A 13,490-nucleotide genomic window follows, 5' to 3' on the forward strand; every position below is an offset into this window, starting at 1 on the left:
CAAATTCGCCGCAAAATACTCCTTACTTTAAATTAAGTAGAAAGTACAGAAACAAATTGTAAGACATCACTGTATATCTTCAACTGAAAAATGTTATCACTGCATTTGATATAGAATACTTTTCCATGTAGATATACTTGCAATACATACTTGGACAAGGATTGTCTGCACAATCAGAAATGTGGGTATCATTTCCTGTGCAATATTTGCCTCCAAATTGGGGTTCAGGATTTGAACAGGTCCTGTTTCTAGTCTTGAGTCCACCTCCACATGTGACGCTACATTTCTCCCATTCGCTCCATCCAGACCAGTTTCCATCAACTACAAACAGACAAGAGCATGACACTTATCACGTAAACTATAACAATTTATTGTAGTTCCATTAAGAAATAAATATTAAACTTCAGAACGCAAAATATTAATATGATCATGCATTAAAGAGATGATATGACATCGTGTCTGATGATTAGTACATCCTGGAACTCATGATGTCAGATGTAAGGCAACAGTACTTTACCGATTATTAAATCTTATAAATTGATTTAGAAGGTAAATTTTATACATACAAAACCTAAGTCGATTTCGAACAATAGAATCGAGATTGTTGTTTCGTAGTATATAGGTTTTTGCCTCATTAATTTAAATTTAAATTAACCAGAGATGGTTTATGATATCTGTAATATAGAACTTTCAATTACACAAAGTATGTTCACTTTCAGGAACGGCATTATGATCTTTTTCTTACTTGAGCATGGGTCTTCATTGCATATATCAATATTTGTGGAGTTTCCGAAACACGGATCTCCACCATATTGCGGTACAGGACTTGAACAGTTTCTGTCTCTGACTTTCATGCCACCTCCACAAGTTACACTACATTCATTCCACGATGACCACTCTGTCCAATTCCCATTGACTAAAATTGAAATATAACATATATAATAACACTATCCGCCATCGTGAATATTCAAAACAAACTGAGCTATCCATGGAACTCTCATTTGACATCTGTAAAATACGTCTTATTTCACAACAATGTACAAAACAATAAATAGTTAAGAACATATCATATTTCGGTTGTATACTTTTGCAGAATTGGAGCTTGGGAACATATCTGTCACTATTATTCTAAAAACAATTCAGTTTAAGGTTGCCGATTTAGAATTTTACTTGTGAATTACTTATATGTAACCTTTGTGTATGGAGAAATTAAGTTTATGATAAGAACGCTAGAACATTTATCATATATGACTAATATACCTATTGCAATTTCCACGTTATATATATATATATATATATACAAGTCTAAATTGAAAACAACGTTCAAACCTATGATTGCGTTGGATAAAAACCGCAATTTTTATACGTGTGCATGCAAAACAAATTTCTTGTTAGAGGGGTCTAAATACAGCACAAACAACATTTTCTAAAAGACCAAAAAAGTGAAAAAGTATATTTTAACAAAACGCATTTGACTAACAGGTCGAACAACAAATGTTCTTAAACCTTGCTGACTGCCATTGGCGATTGCCAAATAAACGAATCACCGATGTAATAAATAGATCTTAATTTTAATTAAATACTAAACAGAAAACAATTAATTAGCGGAAAAGATGATATACCGCAAACAAAAGGTGCAAACGTTTTTGTACACCATATCCGGATTTCGACAATTAATGTCTCTTCAGTGATGTTAGGAAACGAAACGGTATTTGGAAAGCCATACAATTTACCTCAATTTAGGATAGACTCTTGAATTTTGAAGAGTCAAAATAGGATGAACGGATCATATAAACCCGAAGGCAAATATAATACAAGCCCAAACGAAAAAAATATATACAAGTCTAAATTGAAAACAACGTTCAAACCTATGAGTGCGTTGGATAAAAACCGCAATTGTTATACGTGTGCATCCAAAACAAATTTCTTGTTAGAGGGGTCTAAATACAGCACAAACAACATTTTCTAAAAGACCAAAAAAGTGAAAAAGTATATTTTAACAAAACGCATTTGACTAACAGGTCGAACAACAAATGTTCTTAAACCCTACTGACTGCCATTGGCGATTGCCAAATAAACGGATCACCGATGTAATAAATAGATCTTAATTTTGATTTAATACTAAACAGAAAACAATTAACTTGCGGAAAAGATGATATACCGCAAACAAAAGGTGGAAACGTTTTTGTACACCATATCCGGATTTCGACAATTAATGTCTCTTCAGTGATGTTAGGAAACGAAACGGTATTTGGAAAGCCATACAATTTACCTCAATTTAGGATAGACTCTTGAATTTTGAAGAGTCAAAATAGGATGAACGGATCATATAAACCCGAAGGCAAATATAAAACAAGCCCAAACGAAAAAATATATACAAGTCTAAATTGAAAACAACGTTCAGACCTATGAGTGCGTTGGATAAAAACCGCAATTGTTATACGTGTGCATCTAAAACAAATTTCTTGGTAAAGGGGTCTAAATACACCACAAACAACATTTTCCAAAGGACCAAAAAAGTGAAAAAGTATATTTTAACAAAACGCATTTGACTAGCAGGTCGAACAACGGATGTTCTTAAACTCTGCTGACTGCCAATGGCAATTGTCAAATAAACGGATCACCAGATGTAACAAAAAGGATCTTAACTATTAATTTGATACCAAACAGAAAACAATAAACTTGCGGAAAAGATGGTATACCGCAAACAAAAGGTTCAAAAATTAGTACACCATATCCGGATTTCGACAATTTATGTCTCTTCAGTGATGTTAGGAATCAAAACGGTATTTGGAAGGCCAATATATATATTGTAGAAAGTATAGTAAAGCGATAAAATAACACGCAACAAAGTACATACTTGGACAAGGATTGTCTCTACAATTAGAAATGAGGGTATCATTTCCTGTGCAATGTTTGCCTCCAAATTGGGGTTCAGGGTTTGAACAGGTCCTGTTCCTAGCCTTGAGTAGAGCACAAATGCCGAAACTATTACAACTTCTTATGGTTCGAATAGGAAATAAAATGATTAGGTATCCAACGACAGAATACAAAAACAAAATCATATGATCATGTGTAAAAGAGGTCAAATGAATTGTGAAGGTCATATTTTAGATTGTAAACATCTTGACAAATAAAACCTTTAAATTGTAATGAGCAGAAAAAAAATCAAGCAGAGAACACTTCGGGAATTTGAAAATCTAAATTTAAACAGAAAAGAGTAATCTGATAGTAATGATCTTTAGAAATAAATCTAAAATGTAGGTCTCCACATTTAATTTGCATGATGACTGATCATAAGGTTTATGGTTCAGTAGTTGATAGGTTGTTGCCTTCTTAATTTGTTTAGAAAATGAATATTACTGTTAAAAGGAACTTTCTATTGTACAAAATGTTTTTCTTACTTGGGCATTGGTCTTCATTACATGTTTCAGTACTTGTGGCATTTCCGAAACACGATTCCCCACCATATTGCGGTATAGGATTTGAACAGTTTCTGTCTCTGACTTTAATGCCACCTCCACAAGTTACGCTGCATTCATTCCAGATTGACCACTCTGTCCAATTCCCATTGACTAAAATTGACATATGTTACATACATTGACACAATCCGCTAACGTGTTCAGTTAAAACATAGAACCATTTAACAGCTATATAAAAAATTATGAACAACTTTAAAAAATGGTGGTAATACTATTTCAGAATAGGAGCTCAGAGACATTCTCTGTCAGTATTGTCCCCAATACAGTTTCATTTAAAGGTTGTCATTTAAGGATTCCGCTTGTGTGTAAAACTGTAACGTTTGTAAAAATTAAGTGACTTGATGGATATTTTTATCCTTATTTCCATATGAACAAAAATTAAATATAAAACAAGTATTAGCCAACTGAATAATTATAGAGATATATTATTGTCAAGCGTCACTAGATATCTTTACCAAAAAGAATTTCGTATCATTACTGATTATCCAGTACTTTTCAATGTAGATATGTTTGTGAAATACATACTAGGACAAGGATTGTCTGCACAATTAGAAATGAGTGTATCATTTCCTAAGCAGTGTTTGCCTCTAAATTGGGGTGCAGGGTTTGAACAGGTTCTATTTCTAGTCTTGAGTCCACCACCACAAGTGACGCTACATTCCTCCCATTGGCTCCATCCAGACCAGTTACCATCAACTAAAACAGAAACGAGAAAGGGCACTTATGACGAAAAACTATAAAAAAAATTTAGTATGTTTCGATTAAGAAATAAATAATCTAACTATTAAACTACAGAAAATAAAATAATCATAATGTGACGCAGTAAAGAAATCATATGTATTGTTTAGGATATATATTAGATTGTAAACTTCACATCGTGCCTGATACAACCTGGAACTTTTAATTAGCAGACAAAGTAGAACGCTACCTCAAATTGAAAATCAAAAATAAAAGAGAAAAGTGTAATCTGATAGAAAATGATTTTCAGATATAAATCCAAAATGAAGGTGCTCTAAATCTAACTTGCGTAATAACATATAAAATGATAAGTTTGTTGTTTAGTAGTTGATAGGTTGCCTTCTTAATTTGTTCGAGAGATGGTTTATTATTTCTTTAATATTGAAATATCCATGAGACAAAACTATGTTCACGATCAGAAACGTAATAAGGATTGTTTTCTTACTTGGACATTGCTGTTCATTGCATGTGTCCGAATTTGTCGAATTTCCGAAACACTGATCACCACCATATTGTGGGACAGGATTTGAACAATTTCTGTCTCTGACTTGAATGCCACCTCCACAAATAACACTGCATTCATTCCATGATGACCACTCTGTCCAATTTCCATTGACTAAAATTGACAAATATACATACAATGAAATAATCGGCCAACATTTTTAGCAATTATATTCTGAGCATTCCATAAAATTCTGATTTGTAAAATGTGTTCCCTTTAAAGGCATTGTACATAGTTATAAACAGTTTGAAAACCCGACATATTTTGGGGGTATACTTTTTTTCAGATTTGGAGCTCAGTTCATTTTCTCTCAATATTGTTGAAAATCAAATTTTATTTTCGGGTTGTCGTTTAAGGATTCTACTTGTGTGTACAAAATGATATAGTTGTACAAATAAATTAAGTTTAAGAATATCTCTTTCCTTGGTTGCCTTTGTACATAACTGAAATATAAAAAAAAAACACAAATGGCCGATTTGTAAATTATTGTCAATCGTCACTCGATATCTTAATCAAAATGAATTTTTATCAGTGCTTTTAATCTTTTACTTTTCATTGGATTTATGCATAAATATACATACTTGGACAAGGATTGTGTGCACAATTAGAAATGTTGGTACTATTTCCTGAGCAATCTTTGCCTTCATATTGTGATGCAGGGTTTGTGCAAGTCCTGTTTCTTGTCTTCAATCCACCTCCACATGTTACGCTACATTCCTCCCATGCGCTCCATTCAGACCAGTTTCCATCAACTAAAAAAGAAAATAACAGTGCACTCAATTCCCAAATTTTTATAATCATAGATTCACAATCTATATACAATGTCATATTTAAGTTGAAAGCATTTAGCATTATCTAGATTCGCTGCTGAATACGCCTATAACCAATGATAGGACGATAAAATGTCGAAAAGGTGTTTTAAGTAGATAAGGAGAGAAAATAGTTCTATTTTTAATTTCTGGCACTGAGTCGATACCGCTGCTGGAAAATTGCTTGTCCTCTTAGTATCATCAACTAAGTAATCAGTGTGACGATACCACGGACGATACTGAGGTGAGTAAAACATAACTTTTGTTATCTACTCCGTTGATTAACTTAGAAATTAATGCAAAACCAAGGTTCCAACTGCTTCAGATAAATTTTACCTTAAATTTATTTGGCTGTTTTGTGAGGTCCCTGTTGGTCTGTAGTTCTTTACGTATTCAAATACTAATACGTTCTTGCTATTGAAATATTTCGGTTTTAGCGTTCCTGGTGAAGGTAAATCCAGAAATGCGTTTCGGAGGCACCAGATTTATAAAGTGCTATTTTCATTTTCTCTTTTAAACCATAAACTCTTCTAGTGCCTTTAATTTATTCTTAATTTATTTTCTCACAAAATATTTGAAACTGCAAACATAGAAAAAGTACAGATAAAGCCACCCTTCCCTTTTTGTTTTTTTGTTTAAATTTAGATAGATAATTTACAGTACAATCTTTTTGAATTCAGAAATAATAAAATTGATTGCATCAATTTATCTAGCAAAGTCTTTATCAGTCCTGACATGCATAAGAATCTGATTACAGTAGTTGTCGTCTGTTTATGTAGTTCATACGTGTTTCTCGTTTTTATATTGATTAGACCTTTGGTTTTTCCGTTTGAATGGTTTTACACTAGTAATTTTTTGGGGCCCTTTATAGCTTACTGTTCGGTGTGAGCCAATGCTCCGTGTTGAAGGCCGTACCTTGACCTATAATGGTTTACTTTTATAAATTGTAACTTGGATGGAGAGTTGTCTCATTGGCACTCATACCACATCTTCCTATATCTATACACAGTTATTTCCATTGCATTATAAACTTGCTGTACTGTCACCAAGACAATCATTTCCACAACAAGGGGTTGAGGATTAACACACGATCTGTTACGACACTGTATTACCCATGCGCATGCCAAACTGCATTCAGAACCCTATACCGAAGTTGTCCAATTGTCATTTATTTTTTATTTAGACATAAATATAGAAGGAAAACAGATTTTCAATGTCAATTATTATGTTTGTATTGATAAAATTATGCAAATTATTTACTTAGCAGTTAAGCATGGGTTTCTATGTCAGTATGTAACCAGTGGAAATTTTAATCCAGTTAGAAATTATTTGAAGATATATTATTGTTTCATTCCCATTTATTTTTTATCAAAATCAAATATCTGCTTCCCATATTCCTACGTTAATAACCACTCTCTACACTAATAGCAATGTATTCCCCCTACTAATGAACTGTAACCAATGTTTTTTTTTAGATATATGATCATAAAATAACCACAAAATACAATTTATGAGATGTCGATTATCTATCTCACTACTATGAATTCCTTACTTCTAATTACATATTCCGAAAACATAGCTTTGCAGCAGGATAAATGTACCATACACATCTGAACTCACACATACACTTTTAATAAAAACAGTTGTGACTTTAATTTACTCTTAATTTCATTGGTCTCACCTGGGCAATGATGTTCGTTGCATAAAATATTCTGTGTGTTATTGCCTATACAATCCTTTCCACCAAAATGAGGTTCAGGATCTGAACATGTTCGATTTCTAGACTTAAGCCCTCCGCCACATACATCAGTACAATTGTTCCATTCTGACCATTCTGTCCAACTACCGTCAACTGTATATAAAATGAACCATTGAAAGTTAAGTTTCAAAACGAAGGCCACTTGTTGCAAACGTCGTAATTGTGACGTCGACTTCTTTCTGTAGAAGGCATGTCTTTTTTTCATTCAGACAAAATCAGACGATAACACATAACGTTTGTTTGCGCGCCATTACCGTTTTATTGCTATAATCGAAAATTCAAATTAAGCGTTAGTCACATTTTAAAAATTTCATGCTTGTGAGGTCAATCGCAGGTTGTAACAAATGAACATCAAAAGGGGAATATCAGTGATAGTTTGCTACATTGTGAATGTACAAGAAAAGATTTTAATGATCATGGCGCAGACCTCCCGGGCTTGTTTACCATTCCTTTGTCCTTTTTTTTACTCTGTTTGTAGTGGAATAAGTTATGCTCTTTGAAGTGTTGGTGTAAAGTATGTGTTCATTTGTTAGTGAAAAAGATGTTAGTGAAAAAGACTTACTGCTTTTTCCAACAAAATATTCATTTTCAAAGACCAATTTTGCTTCTTTTAATATTTCAGATTCAGACTTTAAATTTGTAAATTTTTCATATAATGGATGAATGTAATATTGTCTCATGGAAATCAAATCCGATATCCCCTTACCTATCATTTTATTACAATAATAACTTATTTTTATAAAAATGTTCTTTTTGTCTCATGAACGTCCACCTTACACCTCCCTCTCCTTCCTTTTCAATGATAAAATACGAGTTCAAAAAATACTTTATTATTGCAATGAGTAGAAAAGAGAATCAAAACATTTGCTGCACTGTTTATTTCATGAATTACAATACGATTGGAAACTGTTGCACATTTTCTAGTCCGTACGTTGCAGTTTCCTTATATTCCTTATGTGGTAGTTTGTCTGTAATCCTTTATAGACTAAATACTAATCCTCTTGAATGCACTATTTTAATATCATTGAAATATCACAAATGTTATTTCTTGATGCATGCATGATGATAAACCAGAATATGTATACTCCCAATCTTTTGTCATTTTTTAATAATTTATTCAATTGTATGACAACGACATTTTAATGAATCTTTTTTAGATTTTCAAATTTCTATGTTTACTGACTCCTGACACATTCAATAGGTGCACCATTTGGTCGATTTTTCACTCTGCAGAAAAGTATCATCTTTTAATCTGAAATGTAACACACAGATGAGTACATCTATTCATGTAGCATTACTTCAAATTAATTTAAAGGATAAAATCATACATATTGATTTATGCATTTTACTGACTTTATACAATTTGGTCATTTCTTTATCCGTTTGTCATTGTATAATCAAAACAGCTACATACATTTTCTAATGATTTATGAATTTACAATTAAGGTATACGAAGGGGTATTAGAATAAATTCCATTTCAAACTTTAAAATTTTAAATTCAGTAATGATTTTGGCAAACTAAATGCTGCAATTTCAGAATAAAGGATGAAACATATATTCAATATCAAATGAAGGAGACAAATAGAGATCATGATATAATATTAGAATGAAAATAAAGAATCCATCAATTCAATCATATTATTTCCCATTACAATAATTTAAAAAGGATTAATTTATTTGAGTGTGTATTCTATTAATATTGATCTGATAATCAAATAATAGGAACCATGTGTTAAACTGTTACACCACTTGATTGTTTGGACATTCCTTTATATAAGGAGCGCAATTGTTATTATTCTCATCAAATTAAGTCATTCATAACAATCTATGTTTTACTGTGATATCGGAATATATCTCAATTCTCAAAACATATTAGATTAAAAACTATCGGGTTCCCCCTTTTTAAAAACAATAACATAAATAGAGGCTCTAAAGAGTCTGTATCGCTCATCTTGGTCTATGTGCATATTAAACAGAGGACACACATTATAGACAAGAATAGAACTCATGACAAAATTGTGTTTTGTTTACAATTATCTCTATCTAAAATGAACTTGACCCAGTAGTTTCAGAGGAAAATATTTTGTAAAAATTTACAAAATTGTACAAAAAAATTTACGAAAAATTGTGAAAAATTAACTTTAAAGTGCAATAACTCCAAAAGGGGTTAGTTGACAATTTTGTTCATGTCGACCTAATTGTAGAGCGTACTTTGCTGAACAATTTTGCTGTTTATAGTTTATCTCTATCTAATATAATATTCAAGATAATCACCTAAAAACTGCAAAATTTCCTTAAATGTACCAATTCAGGGGCAGCAACCAAACGAGGTGTTGTTTGATGCGTCTGAAAATTTCGGGGCAGATAGATCTTGTAAAGATTGCAAACATTTACGAAAAATTGTGAAAAATTGACATTAAAGTGCAATAACTCTTTATGGGGTCAATTGACAATTTTGATTTTGTTGACTTATTTGTAGATCTTACTTTGCTGAACAATTTTGCTGTTTACAGTTTATCTCTATCTATTACAATATTCAAGATAATAACCAAAAACTGCAAAATTTCCTTAAAATAACCAATTCAAGGACAGCAACCCAACAACGGGTTGTCTGATGTGTCTGAAAATTTCAGGGCAGATAGATCTTGACCTGATGAACATGTTTATCCTTGTCAGATTTGCTCCAAATGCTTTAGTTTCAGAGATATAAGCCTAAAACTGTATTTTACCCCCATGTTCTATTTTTGGCCATGGTGGTCATCTTGGTTGATGACCGGGGTCATCAGATACATTTTTAAAATTAGATACCTTAAGGATGAGTCAGGCCAAGTTTGGTTTAATTTGACTCTGTAGTTTCAGAGGAGAAGATATTTGTAAAAGTTAACGGACGACGACGGACGACGACGACAACGACGGACGACGGATGCCAAGTGATGAGAAAAGCTCACTTGGCCCTTTTGGAAAAGGTGAGCTAAAAAGGGAGTCCAAATCATTATGACGCCTTAGAAGGCTACTTTAATTTTTGCATTGACACCTACCTGTCAATAAGGGGTCTTGATAAATCAAAATAGATTAATATCCTCAGCAGACGTCATGATAATCTGGACTACATAGAAAGTTTTACAGTTAGTCAGTGGCATTTTTATCTCTTCTAATCATTATAAACTAGAACATTCCGGTGCAAAGCGTTATATAAACTAATCATTCGTACAATTCCTTACCTCAATATATGATAAGTATCACCTTTGTCCATTAACTTCCTACGAACATGTGCCAGTGATCATCTGTTGAAAAATAACGTGTTTTTGCGATTGCAAGCTCAAAAACGGCATGACCGCAGAAGTATTTTTTCTTTATTTTTAACATTTCAAACAAACTATTACTACAACTTCATTTATCTGGGTGCGTATTTCAACAAAATCAAACAAATAATCCTGTTTGTATTAAAAGAAATATGAATTTTGCAAGTACTTTTTCTCACAACATCAAACAGCAGTTTTGACCAATCAGAATCGTTGATCATGGTTTTTGAGATTAAGATGCAATCACCAAAAAATTTTACCTCGAAAACCGCCAAAATATTTTAACGTTGCTGTGGAGGTTATTTTCTTGTTTTGATGTACATCCTATGCAATATTCCAATATTTTCCGATAAATTATACATAGAAAGTCAATATTTTGTGACAAGACAGAAAACTAAATGACAGTATTTTCAGATATGTAAATATTAATTTTATGAAAATAAATGGGGCAACCTTACTCGGTTTCCTCACTCCTTGTATATAAGAATGAAAATATAGTTACGAAACTTTCTTTGATAAAAGTAATTGATCAAAAGTATATCCCGTATTAGGGCAAAGTTTTAACATTTCTGAATCATTCCAAATAGGAGAAAGTTTGATAAGGCTACACATGTGTGACCCCTTGCATTCGAAAATTAAAAAGTGTCATTATAAGTCTACCGAATAACTAATTATATCTGCGCCTTTGTTGTATTTGTTGACACGGATATAACCATTAGATCATTTTATGAAATTATTTAAGATAAAAAGTGTATTAATCTACTTTTATATTTATATCAAGTTTACTAATTCTAGCTGAAATCTAAAAATACATCTAGAGGAGAACATTCGGTCTTCAACAACAAACAGGATGTCCATACAATATGTCAAGATGGAAATGAAATCGTTCAAAGTCTATAAAAGTTATCAAAACATTTACCAAAAACAATCATAGATTTCTCTTTGGCGGTCAACATTGTCCAAATAACAAGGTGAACTCTTTTCTGTTGTGCGATGGACATATAAGTATTCATACGCAATTCAATAAGTGGTAAGAATAAATTGAAAATGGTTGTATGTTCCCCTCTAGATATATATTTTTGGTATTTATGTCGACGGGCGGTGGTCTCTTTAATTCATTTTCAAGTGATGAGACTGGTAATAATATACTTGTATCTGATTACAAATTTTATACAATTGGAGATCTTGGAACCTTCACCTTCAAAAAGAAAAAATTGTTTCAACGTTCTAACTTTAACCTGAACTTGGGGCCTCGGTCACCGAGTTGTCTTAGTACTTGAACTACTGTATCACTAGCCTGTCGACACTGAGATTGTGAGTTCGAATACGGCATGTGGCAGGTGCGTTCCACTCAAATCTTAATTGACTAGGATTGATAGTAGTCCTACCGAAGGTCGGTGGTTCCCTCCGGTTACTCTGGCTTCCACCACCATAAAAAAATTACCGCCACGAAATATCACAATAGTACTGAAAGTGGCGTTAGAATACCAGTTAATCAATCAATCAATCAATCAATCAATCAATATAACTGAATTTAAACAAGGAAAAGTAAAGAAAGAGACGTAATTCTAAACGTTCTGTATTTGTAATAAATATTAGATATGTTTTACCTGGACATTGATGCTCGTTGCATAAATTATTGTCTGTGCTATTTCCAATACATTCCTTTCCACCAAACTGGGGTTCAGGGTCTGAACATGTTCTATTTCTAAACTGAAGCCCTCCACCACATGAATAGGTACAATTGTTCCATTCTGCCCATTCTGCCCAACTACCGTCAACTGTATTTTAAAGTAACTACGGGTGATTATTATATCTTTATATTTTCATTGGATGTATATATATATAGCATATTTAGCTAAAGAAATATTAATTTTGAAATCAAGAGCGTTAACAAATTATAAATAAATCAAACAGAGAACAACAATAATGTACGTCAATAGCAAATTCCTATCTGACTAAATATATAAGCTAAATTGACAACACTTAATGCGATTACGGACATTGAAAAAGAATATAAACTAGAGCCGATCTTCAACTTGTTTCATACATAGCTCTTCTAATAGAATAGCTATATGTCCATCTACAGATCAAATTTAATATTTATTACAATAAATCATACTACATGTACTTGATATGTGACACACTAACCAAAACAAAGTGAATGTTTAATTGCATTTAGCTTCGAAAATGTCCTCCTTTTGATTCTATAATATCATTAGAACAAATCATTGGGCTACATAATTATCTAAGTATTTGATTGGATAAAGGATTCAAAAATTGTTCCTTTATTTGTTTTTCATAAAGATGTAGCTGTATTTGTTCCACAAACAGGGTCAAAATTAGAAACTAGTTCAAACTGATTGGAATTCGAATATGAAAGAGTGTATATAGTATACTTTAAAAGCAATTATCAACATATTACATATTTCAATACAATCAAAAAGTTATCTAGCGCTTCACATTGCAATTTATTTATCTATAAATTTGTTTATATTTGTATATGAAAGACTTTAAATATTTGGATACAATCAAAAATTTACCCAAACTTGTCAAAATAGCACTTAAGAACCATTGTGTGGCATTTATGATTTGGTTAAATGTAAATAATCATTAAAGTACACTTATGTTTCTATGATTCTGTGACTTGTGAATAAACATTAAAAGGAGTTTTTCAAACTTGCCACGCTGTGAAATAAGTTTAAGGAAATTGAACCTACCTCTTTTGAAAGAGTAAATACTTGATTAATTCATTATTTCAGAATAAAGCGTGAAAACATTGAAATATGTATCAAAATATTTTTATTTATTAGAACTTCAACCTCAAACCTCAGAACTCTTACGTTTGTAGAAGTCTTGACAATTGACAAACCTAACCGAAACAGCAGCATTTGCTC

General features: G+C 32.1%; 1 protein-coding gene across 1 annotated transcript in view; it reads right to left on the bottom strand.

Moving 5' to 3' along the window:
• Positions 1–13,490, bottom strand: part of LOC127738533 (SCO-spondin-like) — a 76,485-nt gene that overhangs the window by 26,093 nt on the left and 36,902 nt on the right. Inside the window, exons 28-35 of the mRNA XM_052249815.1 lie at positions 12,204–12,374; positions 7,213–7,383; positions 5,304–5,474; positions 4,666–4,836; positions 4,008–4,178; positions 3,405–3,575; positions 746–916; positions 151–321 (exon numbers count right to left, since the gene is read on the bottom strand). Of these exons, the coding sequence (XP_052105775.1) occupies positions 151–321; positions 746–916; positions 3,405–3,575; positions 4,008–4,178; positions 4,666–4,836; positions 5,304–5,474; positions 7,213–7,383; positions 12,204–12,374 (1,368 nt within the window). The remainder of the gene's footprint in view (positions 1–150; positions 322–745; positions 917–3,404; positions 3,576–4,007; positions 4,179–4,665; positions 4,837–5,303; positions 5,475–7,212; positions 7,384–12,203; positions 12,375–13,490) is intronic.

The sequence above is a fragment of the Mytilus californianus genome, unplaced genomic scaffold (genome assembly GCF_021869535.1).
Source record: "Mytilus californianus isolate M0D057914Y unplaced genomic scaffold, xbMytCali1.0.p SCAF_4, whole genome shotgun sequence".
Lineage (NCBI taxonomy): Eukaryota > Metazoa > Mollusca > Bivalvia > Mytilida > Mytilidae > Mytilus > Mytilus californianus.